Source organism: Apteryx rowi, unplaced genomic scaffold (genome assembly GCF_003343035.1).
Source record: "Apteryx rowi isolate R43461 unplaced genomic scaffold, aptRow1 scaffold_13, whole genome shotgun sequence".
Lineage (NCBI taxonomy): Eukaryota > Metazoa > Chordata > Aves > Apterygiformes > Apterygidae > Apteryx > Apteryx rowi.
In genome coordinates, this window is record NW_020447530.1 from 3,088,729 (window position 1) to 3,107,890 (window position 19,162).

The following is a 19,162-nucleotide window of genomic DNA, read 5'->3' on the forward strand; positions in this document are numbered from 1 at the left end:
CCATCCTTCCTCCTCTTAGTTTTACTTCTCCTCACCTTGTCTGGCCAGTGGAATCCACGGGCCGAACTGCCATCAGTAATCAACACCTCACCAATCTTCCTTACACCTTCCCAAAGCACAGTCTTAGCCCACCTTTCCAGTGTCTCCTGCAGACAACTAGCCATCAGTTTGACTCAGCATGGTGAAAAGCAAAGTTCTATCTATTTTAACTTCTTAAAAAAAAATACTTCCTATTTGATTTTGATTCTCAGTTGCCGTCTTTCTATTATGCTGTTCAAATCAACCTTCGCTGCCCCTCTGCATTTTATCGAAAAAGCTAACACCAGCATCTTTACCTGTAAAAATGCATTTATTTACAAAATATACCGGTTTTAGCTTTGACATTTATTCTGAACAATCAGTAATACATAATAAAATCAATCCATCTAAAATGAGCACTACAGTAACTTTGCAAATGCTTGATTCTTTTTTTGCAGTCTTGCAGAAATTCAGAGACCCTGGAGCTTGCTGAAAATACCAAACAAAAAAAAAATTTAGTTTTTTTTAAATAGTACACAATAAATAACACGATTCCATTTCTTGATATATGAAAGACTTGATGATTTTTTAAACTATTTAAAGACTTATTTAAGACTTCATCTTAAATACCACAGCAAAGCTTTGTGATATGATATTTCCTATATTCCAGTAAAGGTCACATGGGTATTATCAGTATCTATTATCAATTCCCTTATATTGGGGTGTTATATACCTATTTAAAAAAAAACACAGCTTCTATAACAAGCCATGAAACTGAATCAGAGAGACAGAGAAGATAAATTTACACTTTTCCCATTGGGTTCCACCATGATGACTACAAACTCAGGCAAACTGAGGCAAATTTTCATCACAGTTGTAAAACCCTTTGATATTCTTATTTATGTTGCAGTTGATCTTTTTTTTCAGTCATTGGAAGACCACAGTTGGAATGAATCAGCACAGATTTAGCATAGAAATCAAAGCATTRAAGTGTCTTGTTGGCTTGACTATAATCATAAAATGAACCAAGAATTGTCCCCGAGTGTAATTAACCCAAGTAACAAACATTTCCTCCAGAATCAAATTCATTTCCCAGTTGGGTCTCAGTTGTTGAACAGCATATAGTACAGTAAATCTTGCCTTTTACTTTTGGATTTTTGGATCATGCTTCTCATCACATTATTATTTGACTGCAATTTCTAAATGTATTATTTATTATATCTAATTTATTATTTCTAAATTTATTTATTATTAATTCTAGGCATCTGGATTTCTTACACTGCATATGTATGAAGCATAACAGCCTATGTTAGGTGCTAGAACATTCACTCTATTTATATAATTGATTTTCTGTGTTCCTCCTGAGAATTAGAAAGTCAACAAATAAAAAAATATTTCCTTTAAACAAGAAACTGAACATATTTACCTGTCTTCAACTGTCTTGTTGGAGGGGTAGAACACCTTGAATGAAAAACCACTCCTTGGAAATGAACCCTGTAAAGAAAAATACACCACACTTGTATAAGGAAAATACCATACAAATAGTAAAACACACGCTTAAAACGTAGCTGCACTCCCTTTGGCAGTTGACCACTCACTAATTTTCCTAATATTTAAATAATTCCACTCTGTAAATTAAATGATATTTATAGAAATCTGGTACAATCTTATTTTGGTAAAAAGTAAGAAAATCTTACAGGATTTATGCAAAGGCAGTCAGTATTGGTGACAGTGAATGGGTCGTATTTATCTGCAATCACGAGCATATCTGGCACAGGATACACCCTCAAGGAGTAGTCGTAGGCCCAGTACACCGGGCTAACGTACAGCGGAAGTGGCGTCAGATGTCCTTGTGATAATATAGTCTTTACAAACTGCAAGATAAAAATACATTTAGTTAGTCTGAACCATCTTCTACAAACCAAACTCATTCCTGCCACAACTGCAGATACCAAAGCCCTGTTAATAATGAAGTGTTGTTCCTGGTCATATTAATATTTTTAATGCGTTTCCCTCCCTCTGATTATTAATGATTTTTAGAATAAAGCAGCAGCTGTCCTGCAACAGTCAGCTGCTGTTTGTTTCTTATACAAAGTCCTTTCTGCAACCAAACAGGCAATGTTTTAAAGTCGCAATTTTTTATTTCACCTAATGGCAATCTGAATAAATTATATCCCAGCTATTCCAYTGATCAGACTCTCCAACAAACCAAAAAATCTGCTTACGTGTTCCTCAAACCCGGGAAGTACCAACACTGCCATAAGTTTTGTGTTTTCTTTCTCAGGGCTTCTATTTTATTTCCTCACAATAACAGTTCACCACAAGGTCCACACTTAAACCCAGCTTTTCCCCTGAACTAGCACTTCCAATTCCCTAGAGATTTCCATTCCCTTGTCTGTTCTTCCGGGAGTTCTGGCAGTCTGTCTGCTCCAGACGCCAGCCRGTCCCCAGAAACTCCCTTCATCCAGCAGATTCCAGCCAAGGTATCTTGGCTCTTGAAGCTCTCCGCTCAGGCCCCTTGAAAACTTTTATTACCTCTAATCAGTCATGTAGGTGCAAATGGGTCCCATTTCCCTAAAAGGGTCAAAATCACTACAGCAACTTGGTGAAAAGGTCTAGTGGTGAAAGGAGAATGAGGCACAAAGCATATGCCCACTTATTCCACTAACCCTGCAGGAAGCCTAAAGACATTAGGAATTACTCTCCCATTCATCTTTTTACACTGATGGTATAATTAAATCATTAATGATAGAGGCAGAAAAGGCAGAGGAAAACTAAAGTATGCAAAAGCAGCCCAATAGCTCTAGCTACTGATACTGGAAGTAAGTGTTGCAATAAGTAATTCTAAGTTTTCTTCATGATTCCTTCCTCTCCTAACGTGAGAAGGACACTCCTGCATGAGTAGAGGAGTGAAGGCTTCTGGTGTATACATGCACGTGTGCAAACACACGCACACAGGGAACAGGGGCATCGGTACCCACACACGGGTTCCCCACGCTCACAAAAAAAGCAGCACTACTGTGATGGAGACGAGGAAGAAAGAGTTAAGAGGAAGTTACCAAGTCAAAACCAAACAAACTGTAAAACAAATAGAAAGAGACTCAGTCACTGCAGTGAGCCAGCACTGCCCAATCGCTCGGATTCGATTCTATCAGTAAGTCCTATCAACTCCTGCTGTGCATTCATTAACCAGACTCATAACTCAACGTGCTGCGGAGATGAATCAAAAGCAGGATTAAGACTTCAAGTGAGAAGTCAGAGGAAGCAGATGACCTTTCAAAAAAGTGACATGCTGCTTTACTGCAAATGTCACTGGTTAATTGATCAAGACTCAAAAGGTAATTTGTGCTAAATCTTCCCTTTAGGAATCAATGTTTCTTGGTACAACGTTCATTGCTGCTGCATACCCACCAACAGTCAGCTGCTAGGAAGTTCTGAGTTCAAGGGCGCCTGCAGTGGGACAGTCGGAATGAATCAACACCATCAGTCAGTATCATAGTTTCAGTTATTTTACTATGAAGATGTAAATGGAAGTAATAATACTACATTTCTGGATCTCTCTTTACAATTCTTTTATCAAACTTGGTTATTCTTACAAGACTTTGCGAAGGAGTGTGTATTAAAGGAGTATGCAGCCCAGAGCACCCTAGATTCAGACCAGCTGATCAACAGAAAAAGTCAAAGAGATCTTAGCAAGAAGTGCTGAACACAACTCACTTACATGGTTAGGAATATCCATGTTGTTGCTGGGGAAGCGGACACAGTTTCTGCACATTTTGTTTACCAAATCTTCACGGAAGATAATTATTTCTTGTGTGCAATATTGAATCCTAAATGGCAAACATTAATGAAGTGAAATGAATTGGAATGAAACGCTAAAAGATGAGGATCTGTGTTAGAAAGCTGATCTTCTCCCTCTAATTTACAGCAAAATGAAAAAGTACATTTCAATTAAAATACTACTTTCCCATCTTCCCTTCATTCCCTCCAGATTCAGAAAAACATGATGCACTTGAGCAGGTTTTTTATACTCTTTTATCAAACTTTTAGCACTACTTCCAAACCATCTTATTAAAAGTATATGCATAGACTATTTTATTTCATAGTAAATTAAAATAGGAAAGTATATGAATTTTCATCACTAATGTATTCATGTATTCATGTATTTAAAACCAGTTACAATTAATGCAAGTGAGGAATTAAAATAATTTGGAAAATTTAAGACCATTATATCTACACACAAATTAGTCATTCAGTAAAAGAGCATGAACAAGAGCAGCAAGTTAGACTGTTACCTGCAAGGATTTGTGGTGAAAAATGAAAATGGCACCAACTGTCTGAATTCATGAGTGATATTTTCAGCCAGAGGAGGTCTAAAATAAATAGCAACAGATAAAGCAGCTAAGACTCTTATCTTAACTATTTAACTCAGTATCTTAAAATTTGAAAAAATAGTGCAGCAAACTCACCGTGGTAAAATAGAACCAGGACCGGGGTCTTCAGGGCCAGGAACGAACACGAATCGGCTGCTGTAAAAAGTTCAACATATCGCTTTTATTTAAAACAATTCTAGAAGTATCCAAGTATAGGTCATATACTGCCATTACTCCACAGACGCATGTAAATAACCTATTCCGGAGGAGGGATGAGAGCTCTTCCTAACCTTTGAACCGCATAAATCACAGCTAAAGCATAAGGTACATATCCATTCCTCACTAAAGAAGTGGAGGAACTCTAGAAACTGCTCAGCGTGAAAGGAAGCTTGACTGTGGGAAGGAAGGAGGACCGAAAGTGCAGCTTGGCTCAGGACTCAGCAGTAACAGGCTCCRTGATCCCATACGTGAAACCCAGATTACCCAGCAGCGTGCACCAAGAGAGCCCCGCGGTGATGCACGACGGGATCGGCCCAGGAGACGCTTGCTTAGAGCTCCCAGAGAATCCAAGAGCCATGGGTTGGCCATGCCTGCTGGAGGGGACCGCCTGATTAACCAGCTCTGCTTAGGAGCTGCTGTTAGGAATTTGCAGTGTCGGAAGCCAGAAAGGATAAGCCTGGCTGTCTCCCTGTCTTTCCTTCGTATATTCAGACTCCTATAGGAATGGTATAGTCCTCCAGGCCTGCAATGGGGCTTCCACAGAGCAGGGATGCAAGGAGGTTTGAATACAAGATTCCTTTGCAGGATTGTGTTGCTTTGGTTAGTTCTCAAACTAACGGCTGTGGAGAACCGCGTATGCAATCACGGGAAGGCAGAAAGGAGGTGGCTCCATGTCTGGTCAGCGTTTCAGATGACATCTGCTGGGGCTGGTAGAGTTTGAAAGCCTGTAGTTGCTCCTAGCAGCATGAACACTTGAACGTTAGTTTATAAAGGGGCCCTGCACAGGCTGAACCTGTGGATTTCAAGGGAGCTGCAGAAAAACAAAGGCTCCCCTAAATAGCACTTTTTGGGAATCAGGGGCCAGGTATAATGCACATGGAAAATGCTCCAGAGATCGACAGCTTCACCTTTGCTCATTCAATAGCTGCTTGCATTACCAAGGTATTCTAGATATAATCAAAACCTTACACTGCTCCCAAAATAATCTTATCAGCCTGTTACAAGACTAGCTTGCTATCTGATCATAGCTGGCTCACAATAATTGGGGAACACGAGATCTGTTCGTTTCTTAAAGTAATTCAATTAAAGCTTTTCACAAAATAAACAACTTTCCCATTTCATAGCATTTTGCTGCATACCTTTTATGAATGCTGGGATATTCACATATTATATCTGCGAGCGCCTTCAAAGAACCTAGAGTCAGAAAAAAAAAATCTATGATACAACACCTGGTTAGACAATAAACACACATTACATGAATCACCTGTGTATTTTAATACATCAAAAATGTGTTACTCAGAAAATATGGGTTTATTTTCTGCTCTCTTAAATTGCTTTGCCATCACTATTTTAATATACTGTATGTGTCTGACTACAAAGGCTTCCCTACCTTTCAGTGACTGAATTTGATTTTTTCCATAGGGTGCAGACGAAAAATTTCCACAGAAGAAAAAGCAGGTTGGAGGTGCAGAGGAATAACCTGCGAAAACAGAGTATCTGTGAGTGTAACATCCATCCACTTCAGTATCTTTCATCATTCAGCCTCCAGCCCATTTCGTGAAAGGCAGAAACTGGAACAGCACTTCAAGCTCTGCTGCTGTTAATGCAGCTGAACCAGCTTCTTCACACAGGCTTTAGTGAGCTTAAGAAGGGTGATGGCAATGCACAGATCTCACTCCGAGGGAGCCCTCCGTTATCTGCAGGAACAGCTACAGGCCCAGTTCCAACACTGTCCGCGTGTATCCAGCTAACTACTGACCCGGTCATATAATTACACCAAGTACAATTATAAATAACACAATTTAAAGACACACTCTTTCCTTAAAGAGAAAAATAGCAAGTGGGTAGSAAGTGGGATTATTATCAAACTCCATCCATCATTCCAGTTCAAGGGCTCTTCTAGCGCTTAATTCAGTCTTTAGGATTATAAAGCAACAGTAACTAGAGTTGCCTGAGCATTTTAAGAATCTGATGAATCCTCAAAATACTACTAATCGCATAGAAACACATGCTTTACAGCAAAAAGTAAAAAAAGAAACCCAGTCCCCATCTCTAAAACAAACATACAAATATTTACTCGGGCATTCATCTCATGCTCCAAGTTACATTCCAGGTCCCTAATAGCTGTCCCAGACTTAGATTTACTTCATTGTTTTTCAGTTCAGTTGACTTATGGGACAGAATTATTTATACCAGAGAAATGGCTAATCAATGTTCCTTCTCCTTGCTATTACTCTCAGCTATTATTTTTAGTCTGAAATTGTGAAGTTTATTACTTCTCTATAAAAAAAAAACAACACTGTCTTGGAATAGTAAGTGTAATATGTGCATCCTCACAGTTCAGTTTAACCTCACCGACCAAGGTCTCCTTGTTACTTCAACGTCTGCAATCTTAGGTCAGGTTCAGTTGGCTTCAAGGATCTTGCCAACTTTTGTCAAGACGGTGAATTGGTTTTGTAACTTCTCTACTAGTGCAATAATTTGTGTCCAATTTTCTTTAAGCGAGTAGCAGTTTTTCACCCTTAATTTTAGGGTTTTTTGTTTGTTTTCTTTTTAAAGCAGCCACCCTCTCACGCTTTCTACCTAGGACTGACAGGACAAGCTGTTCCAAGTGTTCTGGAATACAAAGAAGCAATTCACAGATCTCACAGACGCTTGCTATCCAAATGCTGTCAACATTACTAATGTAGTGATGTGTGGAAGAAACAGCTCATATTTTAAGAATAAATCACAACAAGGTTTCATTGGTAAAACCAGAAAGCATTCAAGAGAGAGAGCTGATCTCTAATGAAGTAAGAAGTTTTCTTTAAACCAAGCCTAGGAAGAACTTCCATAAATAAGTGAAACATTCTTGTCACATCACATAAAATGGCTACTGTCCAAAACAATATGGTACTAACTGATTTATGAAAAGGAAGTGTCAGTTTGCAAAAATATAATATAACACAATTTTTAAAACCGTTACAGAGAGATGCAAAAGGAATGTAATAGCAGCCATGAAATGCAAAAGCTATTGCTAAAAGAGTGAGACTTCAGTGGCTTTGGGCTTGCGTTCAGTGGGGTCCTATAAAAAAAAAAGCAACAGCTGGGCTTATTCTAGCTTTCTCCAAAGGGAACTTCGTCAGAAGAAAACAACATAGTAACACCAGGACTCTTGAAAACTGTTGCCTGACTCTTTTGTTTAAAAGTATGTGAAAAGGCACGCAAACCATTATTTCGCAAAAGAGCACGTTTAGATCATAGTTTGACGATAAAGTCGGCCTAACACTTAGCTGCTGCTAAAAGGAGCGCTCCTGCTCTCAGTTGTACGCTGCCCAGCCTCTCCTGCGTGGATAGCGGTGCTCATGTGAGCGACCGCACGACAAACAGCTCAGAAAGCCAAACCAGCCTAAAGTTAATTCTCCAGCAAGGCGGTTTGTGTCCTGCTGGGATGGTTTGCTGAACTGGCTCACCACGCAGCCCAGTTCTCAGCCCAGGCCAGGGAGGGGACGGGAACACCCGGCCACAGCAGGGCACGAGGACAGAGCCGTTCGCACCTACCTGAAAACATTGTGTGAAGCTTTTCTAGTACTTCTGCTTGGTCCAGCCATACATCGGAAACGAACACGAACATGGCATCTTCATTTTCATCCTCCAGCTGTTTCAGTTTTGCAGAAGCCTTTACTGAAGCTGAAGACGGCCCTCCAAAGAAGTTYATATTTCCATAGTAGGCTCTACATTATTAAAATGTTTAGGTTAATTCTGTTTGCTTCCCAAATCATTACTAGTTTTGATTATGGCTCATTTGAACCATTTTGATTATTATTATTATGATGAAAGATAGCTCAGATGGTATCACTAATCATTTGGTGTTTCACGGAGAAACCAATGAAGAGGAATGGCAGTCATCCAGGTATAAAACACAGGGGCTGCCCTGCCATAATTTAACAGATCATCTCAGGATAGTATTTATCCCATGTTCTCTCCCATATCCATTCCTTGAGCAACATATGCATCCCTTTTTCTTATTTCCATATAATAGTTGCCTAGTCTTGCAACTCAAAATGGCATATATCACAATTATTAATAATATGCAGAACCCAGTGGCCTTTGGGAGGGTTTTTTCTGCTAAGACTATGGGCTTTAGCTACAGTCCAAGTGGACTGGCGAGTCACAGCATTGCCTATCTTCTTAACAGTGTATTTATCTTGAAGCGTTTGGTGAGGCAAATATTAGCATATTTAATGTCACAGAAATTAAAAAATAATAATGCTATTACTTGAAAGTCATAACAAAATACATAGAGTGAGGCTGGCAAAAGTCAGGTTTATACCTAGTGGCAGCAGAAGGCTCAGTAGGCGGAAATCCAAAAGCGTTCACATGAAAAACTTCATCTTCATACCAACCTAAGACATTTTTCAACAACAAAATACCCTTTAGTTTTTCTAATAACATCATGTCCYAGACATTAGTCAGAGGGTTGGCAGCTAGTCTAGCTAGTCCCAGCCTCCATCAATCCCTCTCTCGTGACAGCACCAGCGTCTGGTGGTGAACCGGACCAGGGAATTCTCTGGCTGCAAAACAGGCTGAGCAAGAAACTTCGCTATTTTTCACCCCAATCGTTTCTTAGAGTGGTTTTACTGTACAGCTACACAAACAACCATTTCAATCCAGCTGAAGGAGAATGTAGGGGAACAGGAACCATTTTCACGGGCCTTGCCTTGAACAAAGTCTACATCAAACTGCATCCTTTCTCAAGAGCTGTTCCTTCTGTTAAAGTCATAGAGTGATACTTGTCCCTACTACCATTCTTCCTCTTAACTTCTATTTAGTTTATTTCACAAATTTTAAACACAAGATACATTATTAGAAAATAAGCTGGGATTATGCATACTGCATAGAGTAAAATCCTACAAACATCACCATCCATCATTTTGCTAAAACACACCCAAGACTCCGAAACTGTAGGCTCTTACATCATCTTAATGAGAAGTCTCATCAAAGACTCTGAAGGACTGAAGCTTTGCCACCAAAAAGCAGCATTTTCAGATTGTTAAATCGTACGGTTCAGTTATTCTAGTCTGTCTTCCTAATCCAGCCACATCTCCAGGCATGTTGTAGCCAGGCTGAGGCCAATCCTCGAAGCTGCTACAGATGCTCAGATCCCACTGACATCACTGAAAACCACAGAATTTCGCAGGGCTCTGTGTCTGCCTCCAGAGCCCACGAGATAACGACAGAGCAGGAAAATATCCAATTTTCGTGCCCAAAATCTCAGTCACAAATCCAGGTCAGGGACAAGCCTCACCAATGTGAGACTTGTCTCTTTAGCCAAATCTAGCAGACATGTAATTGCAGCTACAGTCCAAGAACAGAATAACTTATTACAAATTAGGAAAAATATTCTGCTTTACCTTCTGCCAAAACAAAGCATGATTCAGTATATAAACCACTGTGAAACTGGTACGGAACAGTTAAGAAATATATTATTCTTAGATCTGGACTCTGAAATTAGTTCTCTGAAATTTATTTTCCAGCTGGTGGTGTACTACATTTGGACAATACTGAAAGTTCATAGGCTGTCTTAAGAGTCAGGCGATCACCTGGGAGCTGAGCTGTAAGCTCATGAACAGCACAGAAACAGGTACACGCTCTGCTTCCACTAGAAGGAACACTAACCTTGTCCTAGCGGTCTCTGTGAAAGGGCACTGAGCTGCAGCAACCCAGTAATTTGCAAAAGAAAAAAAAAAAAAGATGGGGCTGCAATTTTCTATTCAAAAAAGGTAAATATTTAATTATTTATTCGTTCAATCTGAAATGCTCCAGGTCTATAGAACATTTCTTCAAGTTTTAAATCACAAATAAAGGATATTGCTTTACTAAGGTCTAGCTGGACGACTCCTGTAGGATCTTCTAGGAAAAATTTCCCCTAAAAAAAAGGAAAAAAATTTTGAATTAATAAAGTAAAACACATCCAAACACATAAATATTTTAATCAGAAGAATCTATCAATCAGCATCTAGAAATGGTTTAGCCAAGTGTTTACTATTACAAGCTCAGAGCAGAGTGGCAGAACGAAAAACGATGCAGTTTATAATAACTGTATTTTAGCAGCTTCCCTTAGATAGGCTGCAATTTTGATTGCTAGTGCACCTCTCCTCTACAATCATGGTCAAATGCAATGGCAAGTCCAAAAAATGTTCTGGAGGCTCCAGGGTTCAAAACTGAGGTATGGCTAGAAAATGTAACTGGTTCCGGTTACTGACATGAAGCATTACAAAATTCTGCACTCTGAAGAGTAAAGTATGTTCCCTTACGCACTAGCATCGACAGCTCGTGAAAAAGTCTCTTTTTAGGGAACGGATCTCAAACCATTGGCCACTGATAGAGGTCTGGCCATCAACTTATATGAACAGGATAAAGTGATGAGAAATTTAAACCACCCTATTTGCTAATATATTATAATGCGGAAAGTACGGTGACCTAGATATCCCCCAGTAAAAAGCAACCTACCTCCTTGAGCTGAGTTATCATCCCAAGGACAATCACTTCCCCCACTTTAGCTGTATTGCCCAATAGAGTTTCTATGGTTTTAAGCTGGAATCAAAGGCAAAGAATTAAGTAATTAAATAATTCAATCAAACTCTCCATATATCTATTCTTAAGCAAGAAAGAGCACTGCACAGTGCATATTTTCACATAAATGCACAAATGAGCTATGGCACTATTCAGGCTTACTAGAAAAATCAGGGATACATTTCTGAATGTCAAATGTAGCAGAGTTTTGGAAAAGATTTCCACTAATGGCTGCTAGCATAAAGAACTGCTCAGCAAGTAAATATTCATTGTGGGGGTTTTTTTTTGCTTGCAAGTGGATTAAAACTGAAAACAACAGTGGTAAATTCTGCTCTTGCATAAGAACGTCAATTGTAATAACGCAGGCTCCTCAGGAGGATCCAATCCGAACCACAAGGCCAGCCCGCGTTCACCCAGTAACACCAATGACTTCTACTGAAGAAGCTCAGCCGGACGACAAGGGACACTCCAGGGTAAGGGCAGGTGATACAACATAACGGGCTGTCTGCCGTTCCCGGACAAACTTATTTTGGCTGTCGAGTTGGAGTTGAGAGAGACAATCCTCTTACAATGCCAGCATAAACAATACGTATGCCAGTGCTGATAGGGAGGACGGGAAGCAGTCCAGAGGGAAAGATGCCTATAAAGTCTGGATGGAGATGCAAGCTCAGCTCAGCTAAGATCAGTTGTTTTTTTCTACATGACAGTAGGCTGGGAACAAGCAAGTTGAGCAAAGCAAAAGCGGTCACTTCGTACCCAGTGACAAACACACGCACAGAGTCTTTTTTAACGTATAATAATTATATAATATGGAGAGACCATCTGAGAAAGCTGCGATGGGAACAGAGCAGACTAAAGTCATGACCTTATTCAGTTCTACGTTTGTGAATTTAGTGCTTATGAAAGAAAGAAGCGGGGAAAAAATATCCCCAAACAAAGGGAAGCAAAGCGTGGTAAGGTGATCAGCTCTTGCACTTCTGCCTCAGGAAGCCACAGTTCTTGTGGACTTTATAGCTGCTTTTGAGCGCCTTGGTCACCATGCCGATCTGAGCCAATAACCGCATTTTTGACACTCCGACTAAAAATGACAGAAAATAACTAATTTGCATTGATTACCCACACTGGATGTAAAAATAAGTTGTCACTGAAGAACTATTACTGCATTAAAGTATAACTCCTGGTACAATTCCCTCTGAGGAAAAAAAAAGATTTTTTTTTTACCTGGAATTTGCTCCTACTGTCATCAGGATGAACAACGACTACTGAAGGAGTAAACAACTCATGTCTATGCGTCCTCTGCAGAAACCAAAATTGAAGTAATCAGTTTAAAAAAAAGAAGCGCTGTCAAAAAGACAGTTCATTATAGCCACTATACAAAATGCTTTTTCAAGTCCTCTTACTCTGTTTTATCCATCAACTTTTGATTTGTTGAGCATGATCAGTTCTTTTGGCTAGGATTTGTTTCTAAGAAATAGATTATCAATAATACTGCACAATAAAACTAAGCCCAAAGGATAACAGTGCATCTGTAATTGTTTCAAAAGTTGTTTCTGACAGTTCGGAAGGAAGGAAGAAGAGAGCAAGGGAAGGTATACTGTGTTAACTGCTAAGTATGCGGAAAAGAGCTGGTAATCTCTTCAGGGCAGAGTGTATCAAAATAAGCACTTTTTTTAAAATAACAGGAGTARGCAACACTTTAACACATAAACTGCAGAGAGTATGAAAAAAAACGCGCTATAGAAGTTTTCACTTCTTTCAATGTTTTTTATGCAGTCTGAAAGCCTCCTCTTGGAGCAGACACATCGCTCTCGGTCCATATAACATGAGCAGTAATCAATGACATTGGCAGCCCTCACCCACCGAGTGACTTGAACCTTCACTTTTCTGGAGGTCTGAAAGGAATAAACACGATAACCAAACACAAAACCTCTACCACAGAGAGCCCATATAAAACTGTCAGATAAAGAGGTGCAATAGCACAATATCGTCTAGGAAAAGAGGAGGCCTCGGGATCCCGGTACGTTCTGTTGGCATCTCCACGTGCCATTCACAGAAACYGACGGGAGCATGCCAATATCAGCAGGTTTCACTAATTCTGATCACTGTTTGTACTGACTAAAGGGTCTTTAGTTAATCGTCAGCTGGTCCTCCTAGGGTAGATATTCCCAAATTTCCATACACGCACTACTAGTGGCAGCAAATCCCAACTGCACGTAGAGAGGGAGTTGCTGCTGCTCCCAGGTGTCTGACTGTGGGCGTGCAACTTCCCCGTGGTCCAAGGGACGAGCAGCTCACGCAGGCAGCTCGGAGCCCACCACGCGCGGCCAAAAAGCTGCGGCCACCGCCCGGGTGCACGCGGGTGCTTCACCCACGGCTTGGGTCAGGGGCTGTGCACCCGCAGTTAGCTCTGCGCGGTACCCGCCGGCACGGCGCACGACCCGTCCTGTGGATGAGCCAACCGACACCAGCAGTTAGCACAAACGCCTGCCAAACATTTAACATTAACATTGTCTAAGAACATAAAAGAATAGCATTTTGTTCTTGTCTCTTGTGAAACAAAGCAAAACTTTTTCTGACCTGTTGTAAGATGGAGTAGCGTTCACGAAATAACTCTGCTTTATCTCTGGCAGTTCCAAATAAATTGGGTACAGGAATGTTGGTCATCGACAGACTGCAAGAAGTTTAGCAAAATCATGATAGATAGGTTACATACCCAGTAATGATTTGTTAATCTAAAAGTTGTAGGAAGTTCCAAAAGCTACAGTACTGCTGCATAATTTATTTATTCAGAAAGGAAGATTTCTGCTAGTGATGCTGTGTTTATTCGTTCTGAAGGYTACATCCATTTCATTTCCCTCTAACTCACAGTCCTCAAGATTYATCYTTCCACCTGAATGGGACTGGGTAGAAATCAGTGTTTTAAGTGGTTATGTCTTTTAAGTAGCTATGACCAAAAATATTTTCTTCCTCTCGGTTAGCGCACTGTCTTCATGGAGTTCTCTGCTTCTGATAGCCTAGAAAGCTAGAGAGTGACATTGGAATTAAATTCTTACTGCAAAAACACAGAATGCTTTCGCTGGGCCAGCAGAATCATGAACCAATGCTAGAAAACAAGTTGCATAGGTGCAGCCCTTCACAACGAACCGCAATCCATTCCTCAGCTAAGCTTTTTGAAAGCACAGCCTCTTTGTGGCTCAGCATCTTTGTCTGGGCTGCTTGCTGTTAAAGGTAAATTCTTTAGCTAGCAAAATATTTACAGCCARTACTTGCAGCTACTTCTCCCTTTCTCCAACTATGGAATCGCCTGTAGCTGCTAACTTAACTTTTTTTTAAACATTCTGTAACTCTCTTTAGAAAGCCCCGGGACTTCTGGGAGCTGTAAGCTACAGTCTGAGAAATAAATACAGGCAACCGACAGACCAAATTTATTAAAAAAATTAAACAGCCAAATAGAAAGAAAGCAAACACAAAACTTATTGGTGTATGTCCTTAGCCTTACTGTCTCTTTTAGTCATTAAATAGCATAAATATGGTCTAAACATTTTTTATCTGATAAACACCTACGTTTCAGAGCCAGTAACATCACAGGCACCACAGAATACACTGCCACAGGAGAAATAGATGGCGTGTTTGGGCTTCAAGCTGTTGGACTAGGGAAAACCCAATGGCACATTTATTTATGAGCCATCATTTATCACAGAGCCTGCCTGGCTCTTTAGAGAGTATGAAACAAAATTATCTCACTTTCTCACACAAGGCTCAAAAGAGGAGACCCAAGAGGGAAAGATTAGAAAACAGACATTTAAACATATAGAAATAGAGACTTTAAAAAAATAAACAAGTAGCTGAAAAAATACGTGAGACTTACGGTAAAAACTTCTTTCTTTCTGAGTTATAAATATAACGTGGAATATCGAAGGCCCCAATAATGCTGAAAACATTTTCTCTGAAATCAAAATACATTTACAGCATTATTTGAAGTAGAAAAAACAAACACTAAGAAAACAAAACACCTGAATCAAACAGTATTGATTTTATTCACTATCACTGTGTGCTATTACCCTTTTTCCCTCTTCACTTTACCTATTGGCTATTATAGCACCTTCTAACTCAAAGAAAGAGAAACTTTAGAAACTGTGCACACAGATTTCACTTTTGAGGCTTAAAATACATTACATATATGAAGTGACACAAAGAAAGTCACACTCAAGCTGTCTGCACTGCAAAGATTCCAACAACTTTGAGAAAAGTCAAAACCAAATGTGCTTCACACTGAGGAGCTGTGGGATCACAGTATCTAATTGACACGCTTAATAAACCATTTATCTTCACAATTTGCATTACAACGTCAATACACAAAGTAAACATTAAAGAAAATGCATTCATTACAATCACAAATAAAGCTCTCAGAAGCTCAAATAATTGCTCTCTGCTTAGTTATCAAAGAGTGAAAAATCAATCATGGTTTTCAAAAAACAACCCTGCTATGCAAAAGGCAGAACCAAGCACCCTGGAGGAAAAGTCTCCCAAGYGCTTTCAGAAAAGAGGTATCTTATGAAAGACAGAAAAATAATGTTATATGAGTTTGATCTGGAGAAAAGGAAATAAAGAAATGCGCAGAAGTAAAAGTTCTCTCTAAAACATGGCTATTGGTTCATTTTATGGGTTATTATTCAGCTTGTATCATATGTAACACACAACCATAGCATTTTAATTCCAGAATGTCAGCATTATATTTAGAATCCCCTACAGGCCTATCCATGAGAACAAATTTTCTAAGAAGGAACATTACTAACCTTCAAAAGGCAGTATCAGGAAGACAAAAGCACAAAGCAATTACTGCATGCGTAGCGCTGCAGAAAATGCCTGACATTTATTTCCCTAGAAGAAATAAGGGAATGCATACYAACTCCCATAAACATCATATAAAAAATAATGTCACCGTACACAGTTTCATCTAATGCTTGGCTACATTCTTGGACGGCTGCTTCCACTGTGGATTGTTCAATCATATTAGATGACACTGAAAAGAACATTTCAAAAGATTAAAATTGCAGCCTATGAAAAGCGGTAAGTAAGAAAGTATGTAGGTCTCAATATTTTACAAAAATGGTTCAGTCACCTAAGAGGAATATATTACACAAATAACCATATTTTCTATAAGCTAATGACACGTACTGTTTTCTCTATCAATTTTTTACAAACAGATACTTAATCCCCTTACCAGAAGGATACATCTCAAAAAAAAATAACCCACACACATATTGTGCCCATCATTAATTCACTAAACATGGAGAACAAGATAATTATAGTTTATGTAAAGCTGCCAAATATACTACAAAAGTGTTAGATGTGAACTTTCACATTCTGGAGGTTAATTTTGTTCCAGAACATTATCACACAGATTGCTGTCATAAATAAGTATTCAAACAGTTTAACACAATCTTGGAGATAGGCACATTGCTGTCTTCATGGATGTTAAACTGATCACTGAAATTCAAAAACATTTTCTAAATACCTATGTTTCACTGAATTTGAAGGGAAGACCAATGCACAGATTCACAGAAGGACTTGGCTTAGTGACAGTCAGTGTTGCCAAGCCCAACTGCTGGGCTCCTGGAGCAGAAATCAGTACGCAAAAATCAGCACCGGAGTTCCCTATCCAAGGCATGGGACTTAAAACAAGAATTTCCGAAAGATAGTGCTGAATAGCAAAGCAAAAAGGGCACTATGTGAGCTAGAAGGAATCACAGCAGGGACCAGAACATCTGAATTGTACGTCTACCTTCTTCTCAAACAACTCCCTGCAGTTAGCTGTACAAGACTGGAATTTATAGCACAAAATCCCACCTTGGACAAAGGCTAGTGTCAGAGAGTACACTAACTGCAACCATATTGGTCCTAGAACTTCTTGTACTGGTTTGAATTTGCTCAAAAATGTTGATGAGTTAATTTGTACCACTAGGCTTTACGCTGGATCAGGACCAGCTCTCTACACTGTTTTGACTCTCTGTTTGATCAGCGATCAGCTGTTTTCCCAAGGCTAGTGTACGAACCTAAAGCCATCCTAACCTCTCTACTGGGTGCTCTAGTTAAACTACATACATGGCAAGCACATGTCCACCCTCGATCTAATTCAGTTTAGACAGGATAGGCTGAAAGGTTTCCCCAATTCATCTAAGGCCTCGTATTTAGATCACACTTTTATGGATTTGAATCTTCTCAGCCGGAAAATTAAACTGAGCCCAGGTTTCCTAGTTCTCATGGGTTCTGATCTGTAAACACACATATAGGCCAGGTATCAGCGCTACCTTCTTCGGTCACGTGCTTTAACTAAAAGTGCTACAGCTCATACATTTTGTGCTGTCTGGCTGTCAGGTATGTTCTGAGCACCTTGCACTCAGGAGTAGGGACATTTCTCATAAGTTTCTCATGTATTTATGGATTTTCCAAGAGTTTTCTGGATTGCACTTTTGGACTTACTCATCTATGGACTCTGACAATGTCTCACACACCAAGCAGGTACAGCTTCTCCAGTGCYACAGTGCCCCAACTGTTATCAGCACCTTCTGCCCAGTGTTACTGCCATAAGATCAGGTTGGTATAACAGAGCATCGACGTTTGCCTTACTGCTTCAGAGGAAATCCAGGTGTTGGTTAAACTCCATCCACGGTTGGTTTAAATTAATATGCTGGGCTGTTACACTGGTGCACTTGCATCTGCCACTCCACTCGGCTGCGAGGGCAGTGATCTCTGAACTGAGATAAGTAACTGTTCAGGTTTCCGTCTTCTTACAGTCACAGCTAAGCTCCCAGGATTATAGCTGTCAACAACCTTATCCCTTTTCTGGATCTGGACTGCTGAATATCACCTAAAGTAATTTCTCATGATTTCTTTGGTTTATTTTAATACTTAAAATGATAGTTTCAGATGCAAAGAGGCCCATACAAACTCAGTTAGGTGCTGTTCTGAGCTGGCATTGAAGAATTTTGCTGCTCGTGGAAAAGTCAGGAGGTACCAAGCTGCCAACTTTTTAAATGGCAAAATTATACTGCCTTTTGCCGACACGGCAAACTTCAGTATTTAGCACCACAAAAAGTCCACAAATACATTTATCATGATCAGTCTGGCAGATTAGAACGACACCTTAGCGCATAAGCTGCCAGCAGCTCTGTCTTTGTCTAAATAACATTGTAAGGGCAAGATAAAGTTAGCAAGCTTAGGAAAAAAACTGTTTACTTACAAGGCTGTTTTTCAACGGCATCAATGATGTTTTCAATTACATCTTCAAGCTCTACTTCATTGATGGACTGAAGAGCTTCAGTAAGATAGTTAATAGCATCCCTAATTTGAATGAAGAAAGTTAGCTCAAGAAGCAATTAATATTCACTAAAGTTTATACAAACGATGCACTGGAAGGGACCTGTGGGATCATGTGGTCCAACCTTCTGTTGGAAGCAGGGCCTTAAGGGATGTTACCCAGGGCTCAAACGTTTCAGATCTCCCTCCAGAATGTGTCAGATCTCCCTCAGTGAGGGAGATCCCACTTCTCCACTCAACCCATGTTTCATTGTTCTTACAGTGAATAGTTTGGGTTGTTGTTTTTTTTCCAACTTGTGCCTGTTGCCTCTTGTCCTGACCCTGTGCATCCTTGGGTAGCACCTCCATCTTCTTTACAACCATCTTTTAGGTCTAGAAGACTGAAATTAGATCCTCCCCCCCACCCCGGGCCTATCCTTCTCTAGGCAAATAAACACAAATAAAAATGAGAATTAGGGCAACACGCRAAGCGAGAACTAGGAATTCCTTGCTTCCCTCGCCCTTAGACCGCAGAGCAGCGGTTAGAGACAACGATTTTGCGATCGGCGTCACGCATGGGCCAGCCAAAACCCGCGTTTCGGTGGGCAGCGGCCTTGGCGCGGCGGGAGCCCTGCATGGGGGGGGGGGGGCAGAATAATCACGTCCCCCCGGCGCCAGCAACAGACCGGGACCGATAT

General features: G+C 40.1%; 1 protein-coding gene across 2 annotated transcripts in view; it reads right to left on the reverse strand.

Annotated features, from left to right (window-relative positions):
• Window positions 1-421: 421 nt before the first annotated feature.
• POLE2 (DNA polymerase epsilon 2, accessory subunit) overlaps window positions 422-19,162 on the reverse strand; it is a 21,004-nt gene continuing 2,263 nt past the window's right edge. Inside the window, exons 2-19 of one of the 2 annotated variants that reach the window (XM_026056151.1) lie at window positions 18,409-18,509; window positions 16,113-16,188; window positions 15,034-15,111; window positions 13,743-13,836; window positions 12,387-12,461; window positions 11,103-11,186; window positions 10,462-10,518; window positions 10,004-10,052; window positions 8,923-8,995; window positions 8,151-8,323; window positions 6,001-6,090; window positions 5,750-5,804; window positions 4,488-4,547; window positions 4,314-4,391; window positions 3,740-3,848; window positions 1,716-1,892; window positions 1,445-1,512; window positions 422-507 (exon numbers count right to left, since the gene is read on the reverse strand). In XM_026056151.1, the coding sequence (XP_025911936.1) occupies window positions 489-507; window positions 1,445-1,512; window positions 1,716-1,892; window positions 3,740-3,848; window positions 4,314-4,391; window positions 4,488-4,547; window positions 5,750-5,804; window positions 6,001-6,090; window positions 8,151-8,323; window positions 8,923-8,995; window positions 10,004-10,052; window positions 10,462-10,518; window positions 11,103-11,186; window positions 12,387-12,461; window positions 13,743-13,836; window positions 15,034-15,111; window positions 16,113-16,188; window positions 18,409-18,509 (1,516 nt within the window). In that variant the 3' untranslated portion in view covers window positions 422-488. Of the gene's footprint in view, window positions 508-1,444; window positions 1,513-1,715; window positions 1,893-3,739; window positions 3,849-4,313; window positions 4,392-4,487; window positions 4,548-5,749; window positions 5,805-6,000; window positions 6,091-8,150; window positions 8,324-8,922; window positions 8,996-10,003; window positions 10,053-10,461; window positions 10,519-11,102; window positions 11,187-12,386; window positions 12,462-13,742; window positions 13,837-15,033; window positions 15,112-16,112; window positions 16,189-18,408; window positions 18,510-19,162 lie in introns of those variants that run through there. The other variant, XM_026056152.1, reaches the window with a different exon arrangement.